The sequence below is a fragment of the Strongylocentrotus purpuratus genome, unplaced genomic scaffold (assembly GCF_000002235.5).
Source record: "Strongylocentrotus purpuratus isolate Spur 01 unplaced genomic scaffold, Spur_5.0 spur5_scaffold_5, whole genome shotgun sequence".
Lineage (NCBI taxonomy): Eukaryota > Metazoa > Echinodermata > Echinoidea > Camarodonta > Strongylocentrotidae > Strongylocentrotus > Strongylocentrotus purpuratus.
This window is the reverse complement of record NW_022145611.1, coordinates 6,133,880-6,160,044: the sequence shown is the minus strand read 5'-3', so window position 1 is coordinate 6,160,044 and position 26,165 is coordinate 6,133,880. Positions and strand designations below refer to the sequence as shown.

The window sequence follows — 26,165 nt, the reverse complement described above, 5'->3', positions numbered from 1 at the left end:
TGTTAGGGTGTGAATAATTAGTTGTTTTTGTGACTGTGTATTTCAATTATCTACGTCCCTGTAGCCTAACATGCCAACAATGAGATGTCATAATGCATGCAGAAAGCCGGGGGAGCGACTTCCAAAGTGAATGGGGCACCAACAAAAATAGGGCACTTTCTGGTTTAAAAAGTTTATTATCAGAGGTGAAAAGGGGCACTTATGAGAATGAAAAACGGGCACTAATAATAAAGGGAAATGTGCATTTGTTGAAAGAAAATGGGCACTGATCAGATTTTAATAGGGGCATTTATCCGAGGTGAAAGGGAGCTTTTACGATAAGGGGGAAGTGGCTCTTATTAAAAAGAAAAAGAGGCACACGTTAAAATAAACAAGGCACTCATCAAAGATGAAAAGGGGCACTTATGAGAGTGAAAAGGAACTATTTTCATAGATGAAAAGGGAGCATTTATTAGAAGGGAAATATCTTTTTTAAATGGGGGCACTTATCATAAGGAAAAGGGGCACTTATTAAAAAGGAAAGGGGGCACATGTGAAAATATAAGGTGCGTATATCCGAGTTAAGAAGGGGTCGTTATGAAAAGGGGAAGGGGCACATTTTGCAAAGGAAAAGGGGAAATTGTCAAAGCAAAAGGAGAGGTTCTTGTAACTGAAAAGGGAAACTTACTATATAAATTAAAAAGGCACTTATGAGAACGGAAAATGGACACTTATTGCAAAAAATGTGAACTTGTCAAAGGAAAAGGGTACGTGTCAAAATAAAAGGGGCAATTATCAGAGGTGGAAAGGGGAAGGGGCACATTTAAAAATTAATAGGGGCACTTGTCAAAGTAAAAGGTGCACTTTTCCTATGCAAAAAGGGGCACTTCTTACAAAGTTAAAGGGGCACTTTACCTATGTAAAAGGTGGCACTTTTGGGGTACTTGAGAAAGTGGGGGCTACTGTGCCCCCTGCCCCCCCCCCCCCACCCACCCCCGGGAGCACCGCCTCTACTTGAGGATTCATTTTATCCGCGAATATGTATATATTTCTTAAAAAAACAATACCTGGTTCATGTTTTATATAGACAAAAAGGTATACACGTTGTATTTGTGTCCTCCGAATTACCTCATTTTTCTGTTGAGCTGGAATGGGGATGATGTAAAAGGTATCTAAAAAGTACACAGACATTAAGTTGATTGAAATTAATATCTACCAACAAAAATAAAAGAACGGGAAAAGGGGAACGAAAAGAAAGAGAATCAAATCTGAAAATCTAAAACACCAACAGAAAAGGTCGACCGGGAGGGGGCGCTAAACTACTTATCTTAGCAGTGGAGAGAAAAGATGAGTTCGATGGGTCAGATCGTGGAAGAGAGCTATAGCATTAATTGCCGTTAGAAGAAAATAATGGTTGTATTCGAATTTGTTTGGGATAGCACAATTACTTTCTTTAATTTTGAAATCACATTAAAAGGCTATATGGATACACAATACACAAACAGTATAGCCTACATGGGTATGATAAATGGTTCACAACTTTTGCTTGTGGTATAATATTTTTGTTGTTGTGCACGGTGGTTAGGGGGTAAGTTAGTTTTCTTCATCATTCTTTTTTCCCCACTGCACTACTTGCGCCCTCTATGTAGCAAACATTCATAATCGGTGACCATTGGTCCCCCATGGTCCCCTTCTTCTTATGTTAATTGAGAGCTGATTTGATGAGATAACCACCTGTCAGTGACCACTGACCATGCAGGGAAGTCTAATCCCTCCTGACCAAACTAGTGCAGAGGGGTTTGCATAAACCTAAGTATAATGCAAGTTTTGAAATTATGGATTAATTTCATGGACTTACATTAATAGAAGAAACTTAAAAACTTATTTCCCAAATTGTCATTCTACCTCGTCTAGATTATGCGGACATAATGGCAGTCTTCCTATGAAAAATACATCAATCAATTGCAAAAGCTATCCTGAAAATAAAGCCTCAATATATTTTTCTGTTACTTCAATGCATGAAATACTACGATGGGAGACTTTGAAATCTAGCCAGATATTACATTTTAGAGGAATGATGTTTAAAATCCTCCATGACACCAAATTATTTAACTATAAACATATTTCATATAGTACCCCAAGAATATCAGCTACGAGCCTACGATACAATCCCTCCCCAAACCCGATCAAACAACTGCAAACGCATTTTTTTCCTTCTACAAGCAGGGCCGTAGCCAGAGTTTGATGTTTTGGGGGCACATAATGTAATTGATCGATGTCCTGGGGAGGGGTCTAAAAAAGTTCAACAGATCTTGGAAATTTTGGGGGCATGTGCCCCCCCCCCCCCGTGGCTACGGGACTGTCTATACAAGGGACTGTTATATAGTATCATTCCCCAATATATTCGCAATTGCACATCTCTATTTAAACGATCTCTTTCACAACTTATTTAATTAATACCGTAAGACCTTTATAATATTGTTTACCTTTAAATATCATTGTTCTTGTTGTTATATTTTGTCTTTGCATGTCCCCCCCCCCCCCATCTTCTGCTTCTTTTCCCGCTATACTTCTTCTTCTCTTTATACGGTGCCCATGGAAGACGAGCAATTTTATTAGCCAGCCGTCTGTTTCTCTGTTTTTGAATATTTCATGTAAACTGAATAAATTATGTATACGTTTATAAACTTTGTTATTTTTTGTCATTTTCTTTTCATTGTAGCCCTATATTCTTTTAAAATGAAGACTATAATAAAAAAAATAAAAAATGGGTGTATAGTGTTTTTTACGATCATCTAACGGGATTCCCTGATGCATGATAAACCCTTCATCTTGTTAGAAGAAATGTTACAGGGGGCTCATGGCTGTAGCCCCCCCCCCCCCAAAAAAAAGAGAAGAATATTTTTCTTTTTCGTTTTGTATTTATAAGCTATTCTGGTTAAAAGCGCCATCTCATCTTTGTGTAGCGAATTACGTACATGTAATTTTGTTCACATTTAGTACAGTTTTACAACAAGATATCAGCAGGCACGTAGGGGGTTGAACTTTTTAGACCCCCCCCCCTTTTTTTTTTTACCTCGATCGATTACATGTATGTGCCCCCCCTCCCCCCCCCCCCCCCAAACATCAAACTCTGGCTACGTGCCTGGATATCAGTACAGAATTAATGAAATAAATGTTTGTTCCCTCGACTCACTCGCTCGAAAATTTAGAAACGGAAACGTTATCTTCAAGAAAAATCGTCAGCCCCTAAAAAACGGCTGGACACATTATTTTATTCCCATTTTATGGATGAAAATTGAATATTATAGCAAACGTCAATCTTACCCTATGAACGCATAGTAATAAACAAGACTCTATAATACAAACTGGTAGAACCTTCATTATATGTTTTTCATTATATTAGAGTATATAGGCCTATAGGCTTAATCCATTAAAGGGGTTTTATTCACCGTCTGGCATATGGCCCACCTACTAAAAGAAATGCAGTCAAAGAACCTTTAAAGCCCCACTGTCCTACTTGTAGCTACTTGCTCCCTCTATATAGAAAACTTCCCCAATTGGTGCCTGTTGGTCCCCCATGATCCTCTATTTCTTATGTTATTTGAGAGCTGAGTTGATGAGATAGCCACCTGTCAGTGACCTCGATGTGTGGTCTAACCCCTCCTAGCCAAACTAGTACTGACGGTCTTTAAAGAAAGGAGAGGGATGGAGACGGGCCGTTCTCCAAGGGGGCGGGGGAAGGTCGCTGTATGGGTCGCGAAGCTGGGCCCTCAAACCCACGAAGATGTTTGTTTGTTTGTTTGTATATTTTTTTAAATAAATAGTTTATCTGTGCATTCAAACACTTGGGGAAATATGCCTTCATATCTAGCTGGATAGACCACTCTGTATGAGAAATATGGTTTCTAATGTCTAGATGATGAAAAATAGTACTATTACTGATTTTAGACATAGGGCCTATCGGCCTACCTTTCGAATCCAATTTATCTTGACAACTAAAAAGCTTGTAAGAGGCTTGCACCGCATGGCAACAAATAATGTATACACAGTTGATTCCAGAGTCCTCTGTTCCTAAGCAGGTAATTGGAATGACTGGGTAGGCGTAGGCATGTTTAAAGGAGAAAAACATGCACAGCTTATACCGTAGATCCATAGTCGAACGGGTCTAAATTTAGGGCTGGTGAATTATTAAAGTGGCTTGACCCATCCATAACCACTTTCCTCACATTTAAACGCTTCTGTTTTAGTACATTCTAAAACATGTAGTGTGAAAAATTAACAAGTTTTAATTCACCAAAAAAATATTTTTCCTGTGTCACTGTCAACTCCTCCGGATGAAAGATAATAGATTAGGAGATTTGACAGATGTTTGACAGCTAGTATCAAAAGCAGTCAACGAAATTAGACAAAACCGAAACGGGCATCGAGATTATTTTTGGTGCAAGTACATCAAAAGGCATAATTCCACACAAACACTGAAACACATCTCTTTCTCAGTTACAAACAAATAATACAGACATGTCGTAGCAAGTACTATTGGAATGCATGTAGTTGATTGATGTTGACGTGTTGAATGCACATTGAGCCTTGTTTACATCTTGACTCACATTGACTCATCACCGTAAACTAATGATTACGCAAATAAAATAATCCTCGTAATTACGCCAATAACTCCCACTCAGTTTCAAATATAATCTACATGGGTGTTTTAAAGCACTATACAGTTCATGTTGATACGTAAAAAATAATTATGACTGATATTACTGATATTATATAAGTAATGTTTTTTAGCCGATCAACTCATACATGCGGAGTGATAAACGTCAGCTCCGCCCATTCAACACACGTGGGTAAGTCGCGTGGCGTTGTTTACACCGCCATATTGCACAGAAATAGGGAATATTCTGTACATTCTTCGCTCGAGATCGAACATTCGTATTCACAATGAGCGACGATGACCGGGACATCGACGTTGAAAGTGACGTAAGCTAAACTCCTCTTAATCGAATTACAAGATTATGCCCATCGTGTGCTCAGTAAATCAATGTTAGTTGTATTTTTGTTCATTTTTGCAGGACGAATTAAACGATGGTGATCTGGACAATCTCACACAGGTTGGTACATGTACTGGGTACCATACATTGGGATCATAGTATAATGTGTACGGCGTGTATATACGCTGGGCTGGGTGAATTATATAGCTTGTCAACGCACTATTCACACGTGTGAAACGTGTAGCACAGTTGGGTGTATTGTCATGTTTGGGATTGTGTGTGTAAAGTAACGTAATGCCGTAGCCGGTATTGGTCAATGCATTAGGCGGTTTCGGCGTTCAATTTCTTTCACAAGCCGTATTCAGTGACCTTTTTTAATATATCATGATGAATTAAAAAATGTAAAGGGATTTACCTTAGTAATTTAGTGGTATGACAGACAATAGTCTACATTTTTAAGTTGGTATCGTGTCGATGAGTCATTATCATTTGATGTTTTCATCGCTCTTGATCTTGCACTGAACAAAGCATTACTGAACAAAGATTTCTGTCGAGTGTCAACAACAATGATCATGCACTAGTTTAATTCTGCTTCAGGAAATGTGGGGGAGAAATAGGAAAGTTATACATTTTCACTCTCTCGCTATTGTATACATGTAGGTGTGTGCTCTTCAAATTGACTGAATCTGTATTGTGTCTGTCATGTCGTGCAAGTTAGTTGGGGACAACTTTCCCATTTGTTCCAACACACAAAATTACTAAAATTTCAAATTGTTAAAACATATTGCTTGGGATTGTCTTTTCTTTTGTAGAGGACCTCTAATAATGTACTCTCCATAATATGTTTTGAATAGCATCCCAAGAGACAAAAAGAAATTAGTGATATATTTGTACACAACAAATGGGGAAAGTTATCTATTATTGTGTCACAATCCACTGACACAATTGCCAATCTGAGATTTGCATAGCTGTGATCTCATATTTATATCAAACGTTCTTAACTTTCTTGTGATTGATCCAATTTATTTCAAACTTTCACTATTCTCTTTCTCTAATTTTATTGCTTTCATTCAAATGTTCTTGTTACACGGGTTGGATTGCCAGTAAACATTCTTCTGACATTTTACTGGCCAGGGGCCATCGGGCCATCGGGCCAGTGGTTGGGTAAACATTGTCTGGCACCAAAAAAAAAAAGAAAGAAACAATGTTGATTCTGATACCTTTGCTTTTATGAGTATTTGCTCAAAATTTAGGACATACCTACCGGTATTCAAAATCCTTACACTGTTAGATCTATTAACAAAAATATGACAGAATAAGTGCTCAAGCTTCTATTTGATAGAAAGCCCATTGTTGCATACAAGTATTTGGCGAATAAAGTTTAATAAGTTTGAAAACACTTGTGCTCTGGATTCCTTCCAAGATTTTAGACAATGACAAGTGAAAAATTGGATCCCGAGTATGGATCACGGCTTAAGGCAAATTGAACGCTATTTGTGTGAATTCTTGGCAAACTGATATTTTCATATTTATTCATTTTTCTTTTAACCTTGACTTTTCAAAGAAAGAAATTTGCACACAGATGGTTTACTTTGAATATTGATTGTTATTTCTTTGTACTTACAAGAAAATGAAAAAGAGAAAAGCTTTCTCTCTAGGAATATGAATTGACCTGTAAAGTAATCACTGAGTTGAAAATAAACTGTTGATATTATTACAGCTGATTGCATTCTGTTCACTTCAGGTTTAATTCATTTTAAATTGGGGGCGGGGGGGGGGGGGGGGGGGGTATATTACAAGTGATTTGATAACCGGCACTTCTGTTATATGAGCTTTGGCTGCTGTGCAATTTTTCAGGTGCATTTGGAAAATAATATTTTGTGTTACAGAAATTTGCAAGGCTACAGTAAATACTGTAAAGTGGCCATTTAAGAAGGGTTTTAACAAACTAATTACTTGAACATGTTGCATACAAAGAATCATATTAATCTACCGGTATTTATATACCCTAACAGAATAACAACTAGGAGATTGTATTTCCAGGATAAAAAAAATCTTGAAATTTCATTTGAACAATTTTCTGCATTACCGGTAGTCATTGTGAAAATTCTTTAGAAAGTGCGATTTCACATTGATCAGTGTCAATTTTCTATTGCTGATAGCTGCCCTCGTGCCTGAGTGGGCGTGGCCTATAATGAGTTCCACCTGTCAGTCATATTATGAAATGTCAGACTTCTTAGCCCCCACCCCCACCCCAAGGCTAATGAGGTACATTATAAAGCTCTATTGGCTTGCTCTCTTCCATGTAGAGGCAATTATTCCAAAGTCAAGGTTTATCTGTTTGTGTTGTTTACTGTATACGTGGTGACGAAGGACATCAAATTTTAGTGTGAATTTTGGCAGGCTTTACATTTGTGTATATTGCTGATGGTGTGTTTTTCCGTCACCAATGCTTTCTGGATGGAATGCATACCTGCATAAAAAAAGTGTGAAGGTTAATTGCAGTGCTTTTAGAATATTTGACTAATGAGGGTCAGAAATAACATTGAACAAGATGTGTTTTTCATTTGCACTTGGATGTACGTGTATTGGGCAAGTTGTTCTTGGATTCGCTTGATCAAACATGAAATGCACTTTTCTCTACATGATAAGTTCAAGAAATCTTTTAATTTCTTATTTCAATTTTTTAATTGTTATAGATTCATTTGATACTGTATTGTATTTTTCAATTGAGCAAGTTAGATTATCGTTTGCTCTGGTCATCGATGTAGAAACATGAGAGGAGATGGCATGTGCCCTGTCTCAAATAATGAGAAAAGGGGGGGGGAAGAGGAAAAGGGACAAGGGGGTGACGGTGTGGTAACATGAAATAGAAAATAATCCTCCCTTCCATACGCATTTCATCCATCCAATGAATCTGCTGCCCCCTTTCTCCATGACTTCAACACCAGTGCCTACTTTGTGTCTGGCCCCAAATGTCGAGCCACTGGCTTTTCAGGTGCTTCCCCGGTCTAAATACATGTAGCTTCTTTCTCTCTGTGTTTATGTAATACATGTAGGTGTATGGTGCTGTGGCAGCATCTTGTTTCTATTTTGATATTTCTTTGTAAGATTAACAAAACAAAAAATTAAAAGCTAATTTCAAGTGTCAAATCAAGTACATGTATATGTATATACTTTCAGTGACAATAGAGTCTTTTAATACAGACAAATTATTTGTCTCTTTCCTCTTTTATCAATCATCTAGAAAATATATATTGAAATTCTGACTGTTGATGTTGCCAAGGGCCCCCACCAATCGAGCATTACACATAAAAAGTACAGTTCTGGCTTGTCAACACTCCATTTGTTGTAGACTAATTCAATTTGTTTGTGGACATTGTCTGTAAAATATTTTCAGAGCAGGAAACTAGGTCACTTGATTCATTTTATAGCAAAGTGTACGATCCCTATAGCGGGTTTACAGACTTACCGGTAGTCAATTTTTATGTATACTTTTTAAACAAACGTTGTTCTTGACAACCTGAAAGCTTGCTGGTGTTGCCTGACATAGCAGCAAGTACTGTATGAAACCTGGGCAGGTTAACGGAATAAGTCGTCAGTAGGTCCTCAGGAAAGAAACATCCATAAATGACGCAAAGGCTCAGTGAAAGAGCAGTGATCTCGTAACTGGGCGGTCCCAGGTTCAAAACTACATGTATAAGTTGATGCGCTAGTGCCCTTCAGTAAGGCATTAATCCTTCAGAGAGGACTTCAAGTTGTTCCCTTATTGCTTAGTTACAAGCACACACACAAAACCATCAACCTATAATTATGATGACAACTTTAATTAGATACATTGTATACATTTACATAAGGGTCATACTGTAGTAAACAACTTTATTGCATCTACAATTTAACAGCTATAAAAGTCTCTCCTCGAAATACTACCGAAATTAGTTCACATAATTATATTATCATTTATATCATAAGAAAATGTCCTTGAAGTGGAGAAGAATGATACACATGCACAAGCCACATTCATATATACCTTACATGTATGTATTCTTGTATTGTGTTAATTCTGTTTATGGCACTCTTCCAGTAAACCTGAACTTCCTCATGATGTGTTCGTAACCTCTTGCGTGCATGTTTATAATATAGCAACATTTTGATGTGTTGTTGAGTTCGCCAGGCCAGGCATCTGCCAGAGCATTGGGGGGAAAAGATTTAAAAAAATAGAATTTAGAATAAAACTATTAGTAAAATTCTTATTTGTTAAAATATTGATGGAAGAACGATAAGCAGCCATTATTGGGCTTATGAACTGATTATTTGCTCTACCTTTGTGTTCTGATCAGCAGTAGAATTCCAACGAGATTAGATTGTTTTTATTGAAAGTTAATTTCCTGGCACTTAAAATGATTATTTGCTTTATTGGAATGTAACTCATTTTTGTGGAGGACACTGAATAATTTTTTTGATATCAGGTAGCCTAATATCAACATGGCATGTGGGCGAAAAAAATGTGCGATGATTGGCATTTCATGGAAATTGAAGATCAAATAATTGTTTTAAAGTGCACTCCAAGGACAGAGCCCTCGTTTCCGCTGTAGATGAAATTTGTTTGGCCTGGAAGTTAGACCCGTCTTACAATAGAAATGAAATGAGAAAATCCTTTTGCTGCAAATTTGACGAGCCAATCTAAATACGCATTCAAGGTTGCCATTGTCGATACTTAACGCATGTACTGGTAAGTGTGATGCATTAAAAGCATTTCCATCATGATTAATGTTTACACTGCCAATCTCAATTGAGGGTAATTTCAATTATAGGCTAATCTCTTGGGGGAGAGGGGGGGGGGGGGGGATGATGCGTGATTTGCAGCGCACATCTTTTTTTGTGTGTGGATACGACATGTAACAATCCTGATTCTGGTCAACTTATATGCTTATTATAGTCTGGAAGGCAATGATCAAATTGTGTTGAATGAGTTATTTTCACAAATAATTTGAAGCCATCAAATATTTTGATGGCTGAAATATAGACATTACATGTGTGTGTGTGGCTAACATAAGAGGCCATTCTAATGTTCACATCAGGGCTCAATTTAATTTTTGTATCCACAGGGGCTATTCCCCCCCCCCCCCCCAAAAAAAAGAGCCCCTGTTAACCTTTTCACGGGGGCTCATTTAGTACTGAAGGGTGCTCTTTTTTTAATACAAATTTCCATTGAATTGGTACTCTTAATACTCCTAAATTCTTTACTATTTCATCATCATTTATTTAAGTCAACATTTTCCCTTTTAACAAGTAACATAGGTTTAAGGTTTGAAAGTTGAAACTCAATATTGTTGTAACAGAAAAGATAATCTTTATTTTATAATTCCATGGAGGAGATTTTAAATTTGCAATCACCCCGCGAGCAATCTGATGGAGGCGATTATGTAGCTCACGGGGGGCGAATCGTCCCTCGCCCCCGTGTATTTTGAGCTTTGGTTCACACATTTCAATGTCCTATCATACATGTAAGCTACATGTATGATATAAACCTATAGTTGTTAATGTATCTTGAAAGTGTGAGTGAAGGTGTCCCCTCCAAATTTGACCTCTCATTGATTTGACCTTATAAAAGCTGGTTGTATTTGAAAGGATGCCCTCGTTGGGTAACTTCTATCCATTGATTAAGCATAGAATAACAGCTGGCAGCATGCCATTCACCCGGAGCTACTTCTTATGGAAGGCCAATCCTTTAGAATTGTGAGGGTTAAGTTTTTTTTGCCAAGTTGCGATCGTTGCATGAGAAAAAAACGGGTGTACATTCATTGTTAATACCTTGTTTAACTATAATTAAAATGAATTTCCAATTATTCTATAGCTTATTGACATATTCTGTAGCTTATTGACATACTGATCAAGGATATTGATTTCATCCCAAAAATAATACAGGGCTTCATTACAAAAAGTCTTGACTCTGTATTTGAAAGCGCACTCATTAGTGTGTACAAAAATCCAGATCATCTGTCAGCACAGCTAGCATAAAAGTTACATTTTTTGTTCATGGGAGGCAATTTGGGTTTCCAATAATGATAATGACTTTCCACATTAAAGATATAGACCAATTATGGTCATGCGATTGCATTGTGAAAGAAATGTTGTGGAATCGATCAGAGAAGGTTGATCATCTAGCATATAAGTATTGGTGTGTACCAATACTGCAAGGTTCTGGAATCATCAAACTTATAAGAAATTTGGCCCAGTCTTGATAAAGTTACAAGCACTGTACACAGAAAGATGTATATGGGACTACCCCCACACGTGCGTTATATCTATCACGTCCAAATAGATATAATAATTTACCAAATATATCAATTAGTACACAGTTTCTCGGCAAAATTTGTATGATCACGTATTAGTCAAAACATTCTTTCACATGATTGGTAATAAGAACTTCCATTTCATTTTTTGAGAGGGGGGCATTTACAAAACTGGTCTTTACCTTTAAGCATTTTAAAAAATGTATAAAAAGGGCTTATCTTGAATTCCATAGCTCTTTTTGGAGCTTCCCAGAGCTAATATCACTCACTGCCCGGTGTATTTTTCCACTGTCTGTTGAATTATTGTGTCACCTGGATTTCTGTATGGTAAACGCATCAGTACCCGGTACCCTAACATTTGTACTCCGACCAGCTATCTATCTGTGGTAAATCGAAAGGGCTGTACCGGAGAAATGTTGATGATGCTCCTGCAAAGTACAGGGGTTGGCCTACATGTACACTGTCGCAGTAGATACGTGGCCCAACGTATACTAGTACTTCTCAAAGCAAAGAAAATAATAGAAATGGGCTCGTCTTTTTGTTTTTCGATTTGTGGAAAGTATTGAATTTCAAGCTACAAGATATTTAAAGATGTCTGTGCTTCTTAATTTGGATGATGAAGAGAAGGATGTATGGTTATAAACCTATATGTACAAGTACATGTACAGTGTATATCATCTATTTGGAGCCAGAAGGGCTATTTCACTCACATACCTGTACTCTTGCATCACTAACATCCGTTTGGCTCTTAAAGATAAACTTGAGTTCTGGTAAAAAAAGAAAATGAATTCTCACAGAATCTAACAAAACTTACACTGAATGTTCAAGATTACAAATAAATGTCATGTGCCAAACAATTTTGGAAGAAAATGTATGCTGGCTGAGTAGTGAGCATAGAAAGATAAGGAAATCAGGGTAGTACTAGCCCCGACAACATGTGTGTTGTCCCATATACATCTTTATGTGTAAGTGATTGTTACTTTACCAAGACTCTGCCAAATTTATGATGATTTTGATGACTCCAGAACCTTGCATTACACACCATTACTTACATGCTATATGATCAACTTTTCTGATCCATTCCACACCTTTTCTTTCACAATGCAATCGCATTACCAGAACTCAAGTTTATCTTTAACAGTAAAATTTAGTATGACTATGATAAGGGGACGTGGGCCTGCCAATATGAAAGAAATAACTTTTCTGCTTTTGACAGTCAGAAGGACATTCACTACAATACATGTACATGTACTGCATGTTACACTGGAAGGCGATGCTCTTAAGACCCTCAACTAGCAGTCAATATCTCAAGTCCTCTTAAAACTGTTCATTTATGATAAAATTAGCATAAGCGTGATAACAATACAAACTTAATGTGAGAGAAGGACCATCACTCTCTTCTCACATCTGCATAAACACCGATGGTAATGACTGTTATGAAAAGGGAATTCTAAGATTAATACCGGCTAAACTACAGAGTAGAAACATAAACCAATGCTGTGGTTAGGGAACATCCTTTATTCCACAAAATGGATCTTCTAAATTGTAGGTTACTAGGAAACCTGATCCAGTTTCACTCTTCAGAACAAGGACTTGAACACGCACACTGACGTTGCCTCAAGAAATCCTACCAACAACATGCACAGCGATTTTTTGTTTTGCAGAGCATGATATACTTTTTATAGGGTTTGATATTTAATGCATGATTTGCAACTGACAAACCTAAGGCTATCAAGTACATATGTAGCATGTTTTGTCTTCCCCTTTTCTCTTTTCTGTGCGTATCATGCTGTTACCTCAGGGAGTGTAAAATTCTCCCAATGAAAGCTTAAGGAGACTTTAAGTATTATACACAGAATATAATAGACATTATCTCTTAAAATGGTAACGGTATGTGGAGTTAATTTTCTTTTTTTTAATTAATTTTTTTAAAGAAAAAAGAAGTCCTCAACTGATTATGTGCCATGGCAATTATCTCTCCACTGCATTTCTCACAAGATAGTTGTACCAATATGTTCAAGGTTATTTTGCGGTTTAGAAGGTGTTAGAAGGGCCAGGGTTGTCATTTAAGCTATATAATAAAGGCCAGATATTTGTTAATTTTGCAAAGCTTTTGTGTTGCACAAAGCAAATCTTCAGTCAATTGATGCAAATCGTTTTGTGCAAATCAACACGTGTGGCAGACAAGCGATTGTATAAGTTCGAACTTGTGGCAAAGGAAAGGTTAACTGTACTCTGAAATAAAAAAAATTGCAGGGAGGACACTTTTAACGATTTTGTCACAAGTCACAACACTGAAATGTTGTCAATTCTTGGAAGTTCTTCCACCTAAAATGGCCATCATGAACAATTCACAAAAGTTTCAGGTTTTAAAAGTTACTGGTCTACAGATATTACAATTTTTTGTCTTCAATTTTGTTGTTGATTAAAATTGCTTTTATATGCCACATCATGAATTACATTTAAACCAGTACACTGCAACAAGTACCCTATATGAAAAATATCAACTTGTCTTTTTTTTTGGAGATTCATTTCCAAGATGCATTACATGCATGTACATATCTGTTTATGTTTTTATAATACTAGTTACTACATACATGTAAAGTATCTGATGTGTTTGTGATGTGGTCATTTGTACACATTCTTCCTCTTTTACTACTTAACAGAAAGTTTGTTTGATGAGACTACATGAAATATATATGAATGGCAGACCTCTCAGATTAGCATTAATTATCAAGATCATACTGTATTTCGGCTTTGGCAATAGTTTCCTGGAATTAGTCACAATCGGAAATCCCATTTAGTCATTAATTGTTCATTCAAAGTCTTGTTTATGGGTTACATGATATGTGTCATTATGGTTTCTCTTCAAGTACCATTCATACACTACATACTACATGTACATGCACAACATGGGTGAATGTGAATGTATGCTAGTGCTGTAAATTGGGAATTATATTATATAGGTGGCCTTCTTAAGATTTTGTTTCCATCCCAGAATTGGGAAAAGCATCAATTTGGAAAAAACAAACAAACAAATAAACCAACAAACTAACATACACTGAAGTGCTCATGAGATAATTCATCAGCTGTAAATGTAAATGTTAGTGTCTTGTAACTGTTCATATTAAACTCTCATATACACGCACTTCGTAAAACACAGTTTGATCTTCAGCCTGTTTCATGAAATTGTTTGAGCACGACTGCCATCTTAAAGACGTGACACCACACTTTGGGTTTTGGATGTAATGCATGAGGCGTGAGGATAATCTTCAGGCACACACCCTCTTTCACTTCAGATACAAATTGCACGGTCTGAATTATTTCGGTCGTAGACTAACATGAATGTACACATGTAGATGATCGAGGCCCTGGGAGAATTTGTAATGCCATATTTCCCCAAAACATGGAGCTGATTAAAATGTTGCTAATGCCAACTTTTATTTTCCTATAGCACATACACTGTAACTTGAGTCTGTCATGGAGACTGTTGTTGTGTAAAGATTAAATCTGATTCTAACCCACCCTCCACTCAATCCCCCCCCCCCCCCAAAAAAAAATCAATATAGTGTGAAAGAGTATTCATATTGGCATTTAGCTACAATACATTGTTTATTACTGACTGCTGTCAGTGCTGTGACAAGATCCTATGGGTGCATTGCAGAGACATTCAACAAATATCTGGATGAATGCTATCATGATCCTCCTTTTCTCAATATTTTGATTATTTTATTTACTGCATAGTAAAGTGCTTTATGAGATTAATTTCCAATTCACTTTAATTTCTAAGGATAATCCATTCTAGACCTTAGATCGTTTTTATCCTATTTTTCATGAAAGCAAGATAATTATTTCTGATTGAATGTCGAACCCTGCACTACGGTTCAGTGCGATGTTGATGATGATTGATAAATCAACTGTGGAGTCGACACGCAGATAAATATTTTGCTTGGGAGAGTCGGTCCGAATGGACCGCTGAGCTTTCAGGATCTAAATGACCTGGGACTCTGGCAGTAATTACATCAAAATGGAAGCGGTGAATGGAAGCTAGCGTAGCCACTCAACAGTTATATTCTTAACTAGTCAGGCGTGACTTATACCGAGACAACAGAAATTGTTTTTGAGCTTGTCACATGACCTTTCAGTGAACCTCTAGTTGGGTCACATCCAACTCCCATGTGTAATTTGGCTCCTGGTTCGCCATGATGACATTAGTCTTTCAACCCCAGCCTTTTCGATGAATTCAGTTAAAACTGCTATATTAAATACATTAAAAAGATGCTGATTAAAAGACTAGTGCAGCTCATCCTTGCATGCTTTTGATATACGAAGCAGTGCACAAGAAACTTCTATTTATTTTTTATCTACAAGTTAAGAAAATATATTTTTATTACAAGATTATCCAAAGTTGGACTGATAATAGAGACTAATGTGACCTCTCCTTTCCCACCCCCCCCCCCTCAAGTGCTGAGGATGGTGTAGAGCTACGAGAGCTGACATGTAGTTTTTTCTGACAGGGAAACCTTGCAGTTGTAATTGGAGCATTCATTATTATTTTTTGCCTCCCTGTTTCTCTGACCTACATGTACTTGCGTTGGCTGTTATGGGTCACACAAGGGGCTAGCTAGGTTTGCCTGCATATTGACACAAGCATCTTTGGGCCTACTTGTCTCATATTCTTCAATTTTCTGCTTTATGCTTAGACTTACAATGTAGGCCTTCATACATGTAAAGGCCTTCTGTCCAAACTCTCTCAAATTCACAACTTGTGGGTAGTTCTCTTGTTTAGTAATGCTTATTAAAATCTAAGATGATTACTAGCATATTGTCTAGTGTTACGGAAATAGTAATTCACAACGTAAATTTGTCATGAACTTGAGTGTGCGTGTTTGTGAATGTGGGTATGTATTGTGTACAGTTGTGAATTGGGTGATAATGATGTGACATAAATTGTAATTACCTGCCTTCCGGTTTTACTATGCATTCCAATGATTATGGGGGATTTTGAATGAGTGCCAATGAGCTTTGAAAATGAATCATTCAAGAAAGAGGGAAAATTGATAGTCAACACAGATCTTAAGGACCTGTTCCTGTGAAATGTAAAGGGTAATTGTAATTTTCACATTAGTTTTATGTATATGCACAAGATAAGCTTCACGTTTGTAATTTTGTATGTCCCCAAAACCGTAACTGTCAAAGCTTGAATAAAGGATGAAATGACTGATAATCCAAATTTGTTAACAATATTCCAGACCGTAACATTAGTAAGACCAGACATAATGGCCTGAATTCACAAAGGAGGTTAATATTTTACCCATGGTCTAAAATAAGCGCAAAATAAGCCCGACACAATCAGAGGTCCAATATCAGACGCGCGCAAGGCAAGGTATGCTTATTTTGCGCAAATTTTAGACCATGGGTTATGTAAATGAGGGTTTAAACCATAGGTTAAGTTAAACCTCCTTTGTGAATTTGGGCAAATGTTTAGCGTTCTGTACTTGTGATGCTCTTTTCAATGATTAATTATGTTTTTAGGCAGAGAAGAGGGCGCACCACAATGCCTTAGAGCGTAAGAGAAGAGATCACATCAAGGATAGCTTCAGCATGCTGAGAGACTCCGTACCAAACCTCCAGGGGGAAAAGGTTAGTGTATGTATCCAATAAAGAGTCACTGTAAGAAAATGGTTTAACAGAGCTGCCAACCATTACATTTTTTTCCCAGAATTTTTCTGTTTTTTCCTCCAAATTACAGTAATACGTCTTTTCTTCATAAACTACAATTAAAAAAAAAATACATAATTAATTTTTTTATTTTTTTACATCCCGCACGTCAAATAGCTGCCCTGAAATGTTGATTTGATCACAAATTCGACAGAAAAGTAAGGTTAAAACATACTTGAAGATAAAAATATTCTCAAAAAGAATGAAACATTGATAATACAACCAAAAAAATATACCACTTGTAGATAAACTGTAGGTCCTAATATGGAAAAAAACCAGTATGAGAAATGGACATTTCTGCATTGGAAGTGTTTTGTGCGTGGGTGTAAGTTTCACTTTAATAAATTCCTTTTTTTTGCCATCATGGTTCCTTTTTCTGGTCGCACAAGGTTGGCAGCTCTGTGTTTTAGTTTGTAATTGTAGACACAAATTTTTATCATTGTTTAGGCTGTGAGACTATACTGATTGTATGTTCTACTGCACACTGTGCAGGCTCTGTTAATAATTTTATTTGATGCAGAAAGCCAGAGACTGACATATGCTCTGCTAATTAGGCTTTAGGAATTGTGGGAAAGTGTCTAATCAGAGTCTGTTTTTATTTTACTGGTTCAAACAATCCATCTACTGTAGGATAAACAATCCAGAATTAATTATAGCTATGTTCTCTCGACATACGATTCCCGTACCAGAGCCCAAGATTAGCTTTAACCAACTTTTAATGCATACATATCAGTTTAGTCCAGTTTACCTCATAAAGGGACATCCTTGAAAATGACCTTTCTTTAATCTGGTTCAAAGCTTTAGGCATTACTCATGGAAGTGCTGGAAGCTGTGGTTATTTATCAAAATCATTGAACTCATTAATAGGAAGTAAATGGACCAACTAGTTACTATACAATGTGTAAACAACATGAAAATAGAACAAAACGTTAACTACAGTGCAATCATCACCTAAAATTGGAAGTCTGGTTTATACGTCACGTCACGTTAATATCTATTGTCTGCCCACTGCTTGTGCAACAGTGCAGAAGTAAGGTCATGCAATGCCACAACCATGACAGACAGACGTGGGCTAAATTTGACAAGTAACCCCTTGAGCTCTAATGGGATAAAATTGGTATCATTTTGCAATAGCCGATGACTCGTATGTTTGCTTTTCATAAGTAGACATAGAAAGGTGAAGCAGAGCAAACAAAATGGATGACGGGTGGGGAATTCCAAAACTGGTGTCACTGGAGACTTGTTGGAATTGGAAAATTTAATAATTCAGTAATTCCCAAATACCTTTACATTAGAGTAAATTTGAATTTGAAAACACAATTTGTAGTAAAATGAAAACAAATAGTGCTCATGTGTCTTCGAGTGTGGATTGCAAAGAAGAAAAAAAAAGGAGAAAAAAGGTTGATTGAACAAGTACAGGAAGAAAGTATTAAGTTGGGTTAAATGTGATAATGAAAAGAAGAACTAGTAGTAGAGGAACTTACAGGGTGGGGGCTGGGGAAGGGGGGGGGGGAGGGGAGGGTACAAAGAGGAAGGACAGTGACTAATTAGATACTTGTAAAATAAGGACGCCTATCTAAACATACAAAAAGTGAATGATTTGACTATGCAGATCCTTGTCAAAAAGTGTGAAATCATATAATTTAGAAAATTGAGGAAATGTTGATCTGTTTGTTCTCATGCTCATGTTGATGGTAAAAGTTTTAAGAAAATGGAAATTGAATAGAAATGATAACGATAATCATAATAATCAGTAATAAGTGTACTCTAATATATTTCACTCTACAGGCATCCAGGGCGCAGATTCTCAACAAAGCAACAGATTACATTCAATTCATGAGGAGGAAAAATAACTCGCATCAAACTGATATAGACGACTTGAAAAAGCAAAACTCAACATTAGAACAACAAAGTGAGTATCTCTGCATTTTTCTTTGTGCATATGCAGTATATTTTAGTTAGCAGAGTCAGATAGTATAATAGATATATACCAAAAATCTTTTCAGCAGCACACTTCATCGCAAAAACGAGGAAGAAGATGGTATTTGGGAGTTCCAACTTTTCATATCAATGCAATTTACCTCTGAAATTTTAGCTGTTCAGCTACAGCCTTTGTTAGCAGTGTGACCTGATTTGACCTTTCTGGCTCGAAGGTCAATGACCACCTGGTTATTGACCACCCATTGAAAAAAGGTGGTATTGTTTTACTTTCAAGTCTCGTTTTGAATGCCCAGCATATTCGATCGTGCATGAGTGAAGTTGAAATTGTCAGTAAAGCAAATTACAATGTATATGAATTATGATATTAATGGAGAGGGGACTACTAAGTATTTCATTGAATTTCAGTGAATTTGGTTCATTACACCACAGTTAGTGATGTAATGAAATTGACTGAGATATTTGTATGAATGCGAAATCATTTTTAAGATATGGCATGTAGGCTGTCTCTACTTCTGAAATATTGATGTAATATCCTTACCAAATAATTTTTGTAACATATCAGTCCATTACCCAATAATGAATAATGAAAATGACAGTAAGGTATTTTGTGAGTCAATTGTAGGCTTGACTCAAGACACAGTGGACTTCTTTAAAATGCAGAAAATCTGAGTCTGAACAGGCAGACTATATGTAAAGTCTATCTTATATAATATGTTGCCATTTCACACACACACCACTTGATACCTGAAAGGTGGGCGTGGTTTAAACTTAGGACCATGTCATGCCAGTGAAAGAGCATTGGCCCTTCAGTTGTTTTGAGAAACTCGTCTTTTAGGATTAAGGGAGTTTCAAGGCTACGTCTCCTTTGTGTGTAATCAGTCTACCTGTCTGTCTGTGTGTCTTATGGAGGCATCTTATGACCTATTGTTAGACGAGGTCATTCAACCTTGGCAGGGGATTAGTGGCAAACAGAAGCAAGATAGGGTTGACAGTACTCTGTCTGGTGTGCATTAAAGGACAACCACACTCGTTCATTCGTGTCTCCTTAGATCAAGATTAATGTATCGTGATCTTCGGAGTAGTTGCTACTTGACTTGCAATATACAAATTGAACTGTGGATTATTCTTAAGATCATTCAAGCAAGTACATACAAAATGTACTCATTTATAGTTTCGGACACATTATTGTGCACATGTACAGTATACATGTTTAATATCACCTAAAAATCTGATGAACTGTGCGTAGTGCCTTCATTTCAAATTTGTTCATGTTTTTACCAAATATCCTCCTGTTTTAGAATACTTTACCAGCAATTAATAATAAAGCCTTTGACATCATACATGTAATCATTTTTATATTATATATATATATATTCTATGTATGTTATAATTAACCCAAATATGAATGTACATGTAGCTGTTCTTTGTGTCTTTTCTGCAGTTATAGAGTGAGACATGCCACAATGGCTAATATAATTAAAATTAAACAGTCATTTGTGTGATTGCATATTTAATATAACATTCTTTTATATTTTAAATGAATTGCGAAATCATTTAAGTTGTGAGGATTTGTTTTTACTTTCCAAATATATCAAATTGAATTGAAATGTTGAAAGCATTGGCCCTTTAAAACATGTGTAGCATTGACATGCTGAAATAAGTGTCAGTTTATGAATGGCTCCTCCAACATACTTGAAAGCAGAGACAACAAGTAGCCCTAACATTCTCCAAAATATAACATATACACTTTAAGAAATACTTAGTGACAATGATGATGATGATGATGAATAGGTCTGTATAAATACATTGTTGATCCATTTTAAGAACATAACCTTAATTATCTTTCTGCTTTAATATCCTCTATTCCTTTTCTGTTTTGTTTTGCTTTCTCTCTCCCTCTCCCTCTCTCTCTCTCTCTCTCTCTCTCTCTCTCTCTCTCTTTCTCCTCCCTTTTCCCTTCTTCTTTCCCCCTCCCTTCCTTTCCTTCTTTCTTTCACTTCTGCAGTTCGTCTCTTGGAGAGATCTTCGACGGGGGAAGTAGCCAAGACCAATGGCATCATTCTCAACACCAAATTATCTCACTACGACGCCGGTTCCGAATCCGACTCGAACTCCTCAGACAATCATCCCAAACCAGGTCACAAATCTCGCAAACGCTTAAAAGGCGAACACTCAGGGAGTTCAAAATCTAGCAAAAAGAAGGATGACTCGAGGTGATCGTGTCCATCCTCTCTTTTTATTCAAATGAATTTATACACTTGTGCTTTTTTTATTATTATTATTTTTTTCTTCAATGAGCAATCAATTTTTGTGTGTATTGTTCATATTCCTAGAACCTTATTGATTGCCCATGTGATGTCTTGTCTTATTTTGTGAGTGGTTATGTCAAAAAAAGAACAGTGCTGCGGTTTAATAAGAACTTTGAAAAGACACGTTCAATTTTTTGGCCAAGATTTATTAACTGCAGATGGGGGGGGGGGGGGGGGGGGGGGGGGGGTTCACTCCGATATTCTATGAGTTCAAAGTAGCAAGTTAAGGATTTTGATGGGTAATATATTTATAGTTAATTAAAAGAAAGATGGTAAGCGAGAGCTAGACGTAAGAAATAGGGTGCATTTATCAGCGTTTTCAAACATATTTCAGGCATATTTGCATGGTGATAAACGCAAGCCTGTTTATAATATCTTTAGATGTGGGTATATTGAAACGCTGAAAAATTGCGTTTTGAATGTGAGAATGAGCCAGAATCACGTTTCTGAGAGATGATAAAGGCAAAGCTGCTTTGAAACACACATACATATTGGACCTTCCCAGGCTAATTTCCGGTTCAGAGAAATAGCGCGAGCCATGTGCCGTGCCCTAAAATTGACCTCCGAGCAACTCTCTGCTTCCCTGGTCAAAGGCGCAAAGCAGTTGCGCAGAGACAAGACCTTAATTTCGAATCTTGACGACTTAATTAACGCGACATCGTGCAAATCAAGTTTGTATAGTGGGAATCGATATGTATGTGTAGAAACGCCATTTCTGAGTGGCACAAGATGATAAACGCACCCATAGTTAGATGACATGATACTAATATCACCTTTGACTCAAAGTCGAAGAAGAGGTCGTATTCCAAGGACAAAAATGATACCACTATTAAGCCCTGTTCAGATATGGCATGATGAACCACCGCAAAAAAGAACTGCCACAATATTTTGAACTTGTTAAGGAATACCGCTGCATATCTGAACAGGGCTTAATTTAATTGTGTTGTGCATTTAAAGCTCGAGTCCCGATTGTAAAAGAACGTGGAGTTATTATACCCACTGTTTGATAGAAGAATGGTGGATTGTTAAAATGTGTGGTGTATCGATCCAGAGGTAGGATTATTTGAATAGAGTCCCATACATAATATTAAATATATAATAGATATCAATTTGATGGGAGTATTTATTATTAAAATGGAGGCAGATATTGATCTCGGTTCACTTGGTGTGAAGAATTTGACTTTTTTTCTTCTTCATAGAATTTGATGGAATTAAGAGTAGCTGAAGAGGAAGTTAAGTTTGGGTATTTTAAATGGGTAAGAATATTAGAGGAAAGAATTTTTAAATATTCTCTTCCCTCCCCCATCCCTTGAAAACAATATGCTTGCCTCATGGACAAAAATTTATTCGGTATAACGTCCTCTTTCAAGAAAGAATGTCATCTATTTTTGTATGTATTTATTTGCTATGCATTTAACCTTTCGTTTATTGTTATCTACACACATCCAATGAAATTTAGAAAAGAGTCAAAGATGTAAAATATACCTTACTTGTATTTTAACATCTCTAATTGTTAATCAAATTGTTTTTTGAACTTTTTTGTTTTATTGTTACACATGTCAATTAGCAAGTACAGTTAAAACCTAGGGAATAGACTGTGACATCGTCTGCAGAGTGAAAGAATGTTCATTCACGGAAGAGTGTTTAAAAAGCTACGGTTTAGTGATTTTTTTTTTTAGAATAAAGAATGTGACACTGTTTGTCTAAAACAAAAGAGAACAGAGGCCATTATTTTGTTCATCTTTTCTTTGGAAAGAAATGGCATTTCAAATCGACATATATCAGCATTTGAGTTTGATGTTGATGTTATAATATCAGGGAATATGTAATAGTTATTATTAAATCTATCAATACTTTATAATTTATTCAAAGTTTTGTCATTAGATCATGGTGAGACATTTTCCTGTCAAAGTGTTTTTTTGTTCAACTTTTTTTTCTCAATTGTCTTCTTTTGTTGCTGCAATGTAATGCTCGAGTGAGGTTATATTTTGATAAATCAAAATGCTGCTATTCGACTGCAGTTGAAGAAAAACAAGGCAAACAAGTTGAAAACTAAGAGCACTTTAAGTATGGATGGATACAGTTATGATGGCGATCTGTATTGGCCAAGGCGAAAAGAATAGTTGGACAAAAGTGTTTTTGTTTTATTGTGTACATATAGAGAGAGAGAGAAAAGACATTATTTTTATCTTCCAGTTTCACAATTTTCACTGTAGGTATTCTGAAAGCTGGGGTGGTATTCTGAAAACCGTGTAATTTATTTAGGTTAGTGAAACGATGTTTATCGTCATAACATAACTTAGGGCAAGCCAATGGTTCATGTCTGCACAAAGCTTACTCGCTTTGTGTAATGTTAAAGAGACAATTGTGCAAGCACTGACGGCAACTGTCAGTTTTATGCAATTTAAATTCATTATGACAATCAACATCATTTTTTCCTAACATAATGGATAACATCGTTTTCAGAATACGACCCATGAACAATATCAATGGAATGTAGGTCGTATTACCGCTAATCATTTCATGGCATGAAATCTTTGCCAATATCACTTTTTCATGAAATTTGCCAAAGTTTCTGATTTGACACAAATTTTCTGTCTTGATAACGTTCCAATGTAATTTTATAAATCTTTAACAGATTTTGACACAATTCTTACACACAATTTTCTTTAAATAAAAAGATATCTTAAAGTACCTGTAGTCCTTTTCTTTCAAACTCAATAAGTGATCAATAAAGTCTTACTCAGTTTGTACTGTGGTAATATGCTTGTACAGGTGTGCATTGTTACGAGTTACAGAAGAGATTTGTACAGGTATGTAGATGCTATCACTTTATTTGCTTTATCAGTTCACTGATGTACATGTACAGATGACATCATAGTCTCGATTGAAAAGGAGGGCATACTCTTAGTATTATTGTACAGATAAAATGATATCATGTGAGTGAATAGACAGTTTTATCTTTACTCTTCATCAATGACACGACTGGGGGGGGGGGGGGGGGTGTAACCATAATATTTCTGAGAGGGTGGTGTATTGTGTCGATTTATTTGCTTTCACATTTATTATTTATGAATTGTGTACTCAAGATTCATGTCTACTTTTGATGTATGACATGTGCTCCAGCGACAAACACTCCGCGATCAATTTAGAAAAAAACTTGTCGGATTAAAAACTTGATCATTACCAAATTCCTAATCCTAAATCCGTGTGGAGATAAATCCTGGAGTTAATGTCGCTGGAGTTGGATCACCATAGTTCCGCTTGATATCATTTTGTCCATTTGGAGCCGGAAGGGCTTAAACTTGTATGCTTTAAATACAGCGTTAACGCCCTTTGGGTCCTGAGAAGATGATTTGCAGTACATAAATACAAGTGTATTCTTCATTCCCAAATATGAAGTATTCTGCTACATGCACACGCCAAGATCGTTAACATTCAGTGAATATTATATTCTTATTTGTTGTTTTGTTTGTTTTTCAATTTAAAAAAGACAATAAACGTTGGGAGTTAAAATGGACGATTGGACGTCAAAGAATTGATTTGGATCAATCAAAACTATTGAATAAGATAGGGCCCTGAGCTTTATGTGTACATTGTGCAAGTGGCTGCTGATTGGACAATCCTAAACAACCAATCAGAATCTGTTGTATATGAAGCAGCAGACTTACAGCTAAGATCTTGATTGTGATTGGCCAGTTGAAAATGTTGAATTGAGTACCCCGGTAAAAGAAGTTACAATCAATGACATACAGTAGTTGGAGTTGCTATTTAAACAAAAATTGGAAGTTTTAATCTTGAAGATAAGGGTAAACCTTTTTGGTATGTACTACGTCTAACTTTCAGGGAATTTGCTGCTAAAATGAGGTTTCTTTAATATATATTTTTGGTTGTGAATTTTGCAATAAAATCACTTCTGGGGGAATATCTAGTGGCCCTTTAGCTCAAATTGATTTGAGTAAATCAGAGGAGAGAACTTCTGAAGTTTAAAGGTTTCTTTAGGGTCTTGTTTGGAGATGCAGTACTCTTAAGGAATACAGGAATATGTTGAGGAAACGTAAGTAAAGAGTGATATACATGTATCTGTAATAGGAAAATACTGTACTGTTGTCAACCCTTAGATAATTTCCTTGTGTGTATTTGAATAGCATTGTCTTTTTTTGGTGAAAAGTTGTGATTTTTATTCTCAAGATGTGTTCTTTTCACTTTCTTTTTTTCTTCACTGGATTGTGAAGAACTTTGTAAATAACAGAAAGAGCTAGCACCAGTCGTGAATTGGGAGCTATGACTTGGATATATTATGCATGTTACTCTTGGAGTAGAGAGTAATAAGGGAGAGCGGACGACAGAAAGATAGTTGTGTTCGTAGATATGTTTATGTGTATGTGGAAGGAGAAAGGAGATATTTGATACAGAAATAAAAAAGCTTTTTTGATGTAGAAATAATGTGAAAAGTGCATTCTTTCTTGTTTCCACCTTGTGGTATCTTAAGGACTTTAAATTGTGTGTAAATAATTTCCGGGTTTCACTTTCAACATGTGCTCATGAGCTTTAAAATCTCGCTTACTTAGTTCTCAAAGTCATTGACAAAACTTACTGACCATAATACGAAACATACAGTCTACAATCGTCTGAAAACATATTATCTATAATTCTCAATTTGCACTTAGACTAAAGGAGAGCATTTAGTATCCTCTAGAAAAGTAGCAATATAAATATAATTGTTGGTGTTATTAATACATAATACCAATATCCCCTAATAAAATTGCGTACAATGTTTAAATTGTTTACTTCAGTAAAGTATTTCTGTTTCGTCTAAAACAAGGACATTGTAGCAGTCCCTTAATATTTGCCAATAAAGGACAATGCATGTTTACAAATACAAATATTGACTGCTTTGAGTGGCACTGATAAAACCACTG

General features: G+C 36.3%; 1 protein-coding gene across 3 annotated transcripts; it reads left to right on the top strand.

Annotated features, from left to right (window-relative positions):
• Positions 1 to 4,820: 4,820 nt before the first annotated feature.
• Positions 4,821 to 25,686, top strand: LOC587667 (protein max). Of its 3 annotated transcripts, none has more exons than XM_011672790.2 (5): positions 4,823 to 4,965; positions 5,058 to 5,096; positions 16,808 to 16,921; positions 18,782 to 18,905; positions 20,940 to 25,686. In XM_011672790.2, exons 1-5 carry the CDS (start codon positions 4,927 to 4,929, stop codon positions 21,149 to 21,151), a joined length of 528 nt encoding a protein of 175 aa, XP_011671092.1. In that variant the 5' UTR covers positions 4,823 to 4,926; the 3' UTR covers positions 21,152 to 25,686. The 3 variants fall into 3 exon arrangements, with proteins under 3 accessions (XP_011671093.1, XP_011671092.1, XP_792474.2); XM_787381.5 differs by having other exon boundaries at positions 4,825 to 4,965; positions 16,808 to 16,915; XM_011672791.2 differs by lacking the exon at positions 5,058 to 5,096 and having other exon boundaries at positions 4,821 to 4,965.
• The last annotated feature ends 479 nt before the right edge of the window (positions 25,687 to 26,165 follow it).